The sequence below is a fragment of the Tigriopus californicus genome, chromosome 7, assembly GCF_007210705.1.
Source record: "Tigriopus californicus strain San Diego chromosome 7, Tcal_SD_v2.1, whole genome shotgun sequence".
In the NCBI taxonomy this organism is placed as follows: domain Eukaryota; kingdom Metazoa; phylum Arthropoda; class Copepoda; order Harpacticoida; family Harpacticidae; genus Tigriopus; species Tigriopus californicus.
The window spans coordinates 61,862-66,889 of record NC_081446.1 but is presented as its reverse complement, the minus strand read 5'-3'; the positions used below and the strand labels follow the sequence as shown (position 1 = coordinate 66,889).

The following is a 5,028-nucleotide window of genomic DNA, read 5'->3' as shown; positions in this document are numbered from 1 at the left end:
CTGTACAGTGTTCAGAGAAGGTACGAAAGGTATCTGATACTGTACGTCTTCAAAAGTATCCATGAGCTTTGTCCCAACCCAGGGTTTAGGGTCAATTCTAGTGACCGTAGAGGCTTAATGTGCGTTTTGACAGCACCTTCAAGCCTTCGAGAATCCAGGCTAGTTCGAACAATGAAGTCCACATCTCTTCTTTCTCGGGCTCCTTCATTGTTCAATTTGCTGCCCTCAAATATTAGTAGGGCTTATGTAGGCGTTGATCCAGTAGCAGGATTTAAGTCAGACTTGGACAAGTCTTTGACTAAAATTCCGGATCAAATTTATATTCAAGGATTAGCCAGATCAGCCAACTCCAATTCGTTGGTCGATCAAATAATATATATAACTAAAAGTCAAGTAAATTGAATAATCTTCTCGTCTTGAACTGCTGAGGTATTAGTGAACGGGACGATTGCTGTCTCGCCTTCACTCTAAACCAGTGACTGACCGGAAGGATGAACAAGGTTGGGCAGGAGGAAAAAGAAGAGAAGATTATTGAAAGATGTGAATAGAATTGATAGAACGATACGAAGAGAAATAATGGAAGAAACTTACAGTCCACTGAGATCGAAGTCCACTAGAGCAAGAAAGTTGTGGTCGAATCAGATATCTTTTGCGAGGTCTGGCGGTGCATATCATGAAAAAAGGTTCGATAACGTTTTGAATACAGTTTATAACTAGAAATAGGTAAGTACTTTGAAAGAATCACAAATCAGATGGCGGCAGACATTTAGTGCACGTCCACTCTAATTCGTCGTCATTGTCCTCAATTACGGTTGAGTTCAAATTGGCACATGACCCGTGGAACCACATTTGGCAAAAATCACATTGGATGTACCCGGATATGTTTTTATTGCTGTCGGCCACGCTGTTACAAGCCGCACACATCCACGCTACTCTAGCGTTCTCGTTCTGTTCAAGAAATGACTTCTCTTCGTTGTTTAGGTCTCTGGCACATTGTAGAACGTCTTGTTGATTGAGAGATAGCAAGTACGGTACATCCAACACACTTCGTTTAATGGAGCCTTGACACATTGCTCCAAGAGCTCTTTTCGGAGTGATGCCGGCTTGCATTGGATCATCTCCTTTTTGCACTTCTTAGGATTCTTCGGGAACAGTGAAGGCACGCGTTCCCTTTTCCTTTTGCCGTCCAGTTTTGGAAAAATTGTGAGGGGAATCTTATCTTCATTTTCAACCAGAGTTAAGATGGTCTTCAACTTGGCCTCTCTCACACCAAGAGGAATGTTGGGTTCTGAGAGTCGCAAAAGAACTTTCGACCAAACGCTCTCTAGTTTTAGAAAGAACGCCTTAAAAAAGAAGAGAAATTCCATTCATTAAGCTCGACCCTTCATGACTGGTAATATCTGTCATGCCTTTCAGCGATTTACCTTTTCAGATCCTTCAGATTGCAATACTTCCTCTTTAGTTCTTTCAACTACACATTCCATTCCATTTTCCGGTGGGTCCGCATCTTCGAAGTCCACACAAGTCTTAACCTCATCGCTGATTTCAACCAATTGCTCTTCGCTGACGTCGTACGGGTCAAGTGTATTTGTGGTTCCACAGTAATCGTGGTCGGGATGCGGGCTAGGGCAAACCAATTCCATAGCGACAAGATGGAGGTGCTTGCAGTTTCCTTCCCGAGCATAGTTTGGACAATTGCAAACGAAGGTGTGGCCACAAATGTTGGACGGAGGGCACTTGGAGCATCGAATCTGGCACAAAACTCGATTACAAGGAAAATCGTTGGCAATCAGCAGATATTGCTCCAGCACATCGTTTTCGCACAATTTCTTAACCACCATTCCCTCGTCAATCTGGTTTAGGAGTTACATTTCTTTTTTACCCGGGTGGAGTGAGATGTGTCGTTTTTGTGCAGTGGAGGGCTTCGAACCTCCCAAGATGCCATGAGAAATCAGCAGCCGCCTTCTCTTCATGAACCCGCCGAAATTAATTATGTCTTGACAAAGCTGGTCAATCCGGTGCGTCCTTTGAAGTCCATGGTCTTTCAGCGTTCTGTTGTGTCTGAAAAGTTGCAGCCAAGCTTGCTTTACTGTCCCTCTTTGAAGGATTACAGGATTACTTACTGTATATCTTAAGATCTGATTAGTAATCATTTTTTCAGAAGAGCGCCAATGATATTTTCGACGGTATGTGTTTACTTCCATCTAATTTATTTCCTATATTACTTAAGCAATTGAACAGTTTCCTAAGAAGAAACTCTGTTAACATTTTTACGCATAAAACTAGAGATAGAAGAAAAAGAAGCCTGTTTACCTCTCAATTGCCAAATTGTGCGTTACGTCTCCTTTGGTATAGCAACGAGCCCACTCTTCTGGCCTGGCCATGATTCCCTCAGGGCCGTAATTCCTTTTGAAATAGTTCCATCCATCGCCATTCGTTTTGTGATTCTGCAATAAACGGCGCAAATACATTCTGTTCAATAGTGAAGCAAATGAAAACTTTGCATGCTTAAATAGTTAACACGCTCCTAAATTCCAGTCTCTTCAACGACTAAATTTGTTAAGTGGCTTTGTGACGATTGGAAATGTTCATTATACGATTTTTAACACAAAGACGTGGTGGGAAAGAAAGCTCCATTGACGATTTTTGGAGATTACATGTATAACCCATCTTGTTTTCTTTGTTACGAAGTCAGATGTCAGCTCTTTCGCTTGGGCTGCGCTCTGAATGATGGGTGTCCCCATTGAGGGGATATTCCCGCTTTGTCATCGCAACCAACATTATTTATTACCTCACCCTCGGGAATGACCGCAGGTTTACCCATTTAAGCTGTTAAAGCAGCAACTCATGGTGTAATCAAATACCGCACACGACTGACCCTGATTCTAGACTAGGTATATGATGCTTTCAACGAACTGCATTAGGCCTGCAGTGTTAAGGAAGAGTGGGCCTACGTCCTGACGAAATATCAAGTTCCTCTACGGCTCAAAATTTTCGACTTATTAGCAATTTGGTTAATATGGGTGAATAGTTTTTATCCCTGAGAAGGTTTTTCAGGTTGGCGAAAAATAGCCTATGCTTTAAAGATGCGAAGAGCCACCGATGATACAATTCTAACGAATTGTATTTAAGTTCATTTGACGTTGAATATGTTCAGACAGTGTGATCAATTTTGATAAGTTTGCCATTTTATTAGTCTAAGCACTGGATTGAACACCGTTATGTCCTACTATAAAAGCTTGTTCGGGCACCCTGAACAAACCGATTCTTCTTCGCCGTGTTTTGAAATGAGAACTGAGATTTCGGTTTGTCCAGGAACTTGCAGAGAAAACTACTCGTTTTTGTGAAAACGTATACCTCGCCAATTGCTTGCAGCATTTACACATAATCTAACAACGGTGGTGGTATACTTCAGAATGACAAATCATACATGGAATTGTTTGCCAAAGAATAACTAGTTTATTATCTTTCAGACATCAATAGCAAATCAGGAAAGCTACAGCACAATATGAAAAACATGGGATGTTAGTTAATTGGCAGGTCAATTAAGTCATAAGGCATTACAAGCAACCTTTTGTGCTAATCTTGGTAAGTCTAAGGACGGCTGTTCCGTCCACAATTGTGTACATCATCTTAATATGATATGGATAAATGATGTACAAGATGAATGATTGTTCCCGGAACGGTTTTTATCAAAATGTGAAGATAATGTATGTTATTATCTTGGGAAAATCACAAAGTTGTTGGATTGCCAATCGTGTAGTCCGTTTGTCGGTCAGGTGTCGACCCAATGCCTCCCTAATGCTCGTGAAGACGTCGTGATCCATCACAAGTAGCTCCTCCAGCCTGTGATTATAGATGTAAAGTCTCACAGTAACTAGTTGTTTTAATGAGCTTTGTGATTCAGTGTGAACCAATCTTTACGTCGTTCCTATCACCAAGGAAAAGCTCCAGTACCCGAGGGGCTGGTCAGCCGAGATATAACCATGGGTGAGGAATGTCGGCTACATGTTGGAAGGGAGGAGAAACAGGAAATCCCCGTCTACCACAACCGCCCATCACAACCCTCTCAGATCCAATGAGGAATGGGTTAGAACCACAGTCACACATCATCCTTCGTCGAGGACAGAAGACACTTTTTCGTGCTCGAGGAGAGCAGAGTCACATTTTGGTTCTCGAGGAGAGAAGTCTGTTTTGAACCTCTCCAAGAAGTCACCATTAAACATTGAAAGTGAAAACAACTCCCATCTTGAAGCTTCTGCTGGTAGTTGAACGAGAACATTTTGATAGAAGTGCTGGAGGTTGAATCGATCCTTTTTGAATAAGGACAGTGAAAGTCAACGCTTGGAGTCGGGACCCAGGAAGCCGTGCAGAGTCAAGAGGACCTGGAGAAGTGCATAGCATACATCAGTGAGCCAGCATAGACGTGTCGAAAAGTCTCTGGAGCTGAGTACAGGTGCAACTTCTGAGTTATACTCCGTCAATTCGATTCTGGACCTTCAATCCCATCGAACCGACGTCATCGCCGTGAATCTCCGTTGGACAAGAATCACCCTCATCAAAAAGTAGGATCAAACCATTTTCTGTCCATGTATGTTTTCCCTGTTCCATGGCCAAGCAATTACCCCCTCTTTCATTACCCGAGCAAGACAGCTGATTGGTAGAGTGTCATTTTCATGTAGAGCAATTGAATAAAGTAGATGGAACTGCAATCGAAGTTCATCTTTGATTTGGCAAGAATCAGGTGTTAGACTCCAAGTGTAGAGATCAGCATCGTTTGATAGATACCCAGTAGACTAGGATAGTGACCACATTTTGCAGGATAGTTAGCCTTGGAGATTGGCCCAGGTATGCCAGACAACCGAGATTGATCTGGCATCGTAGGGAGTAGAGGTAGCAAGTGATTTGTATGCAACTGTATCTAAAGTTCATCACTCTTGTAGCAGAAATCAGTAGTTAGACTCTAGAGTAGAGGTCGACTTTGATAGACGCATTTAGACTAGGATAGTGACCACATTTTGCAGGATA

The 5,028-nt window shown here is 42.3% G+C and overlaps 1 protein-coding gene across 1 annotated transcript; it reads right to left on the bottom strand.

The window, feature by feature from the left end:
* Positions 1–689: 689 nt before the first annotated feature.
* LOC131882940 (uncharacterized) lies at positions 690–2,484 on the bottom strand. The gene is made up of 3 exons (XM_059230229.1): positions 2,314–2,484; positions 1,425–2,061; positions 690–1,343 (listed from the first exon to the last, which is right to left on the bottom strand). Exons 2-3 carry the CDS (start codon positions 1,839–1,841, stop codon positions 978–980), a joined length of 783 nt encoding a protein of 260 aa, XP_059086212.1. The 5' UTR covers positions 1,842–2,061; positions 2,314–2,484; the 3' UTR covers positions 690–977.
* Between the last annotated feature and the right edge of the window lie 2,544 nt (positions 2,485–5,028).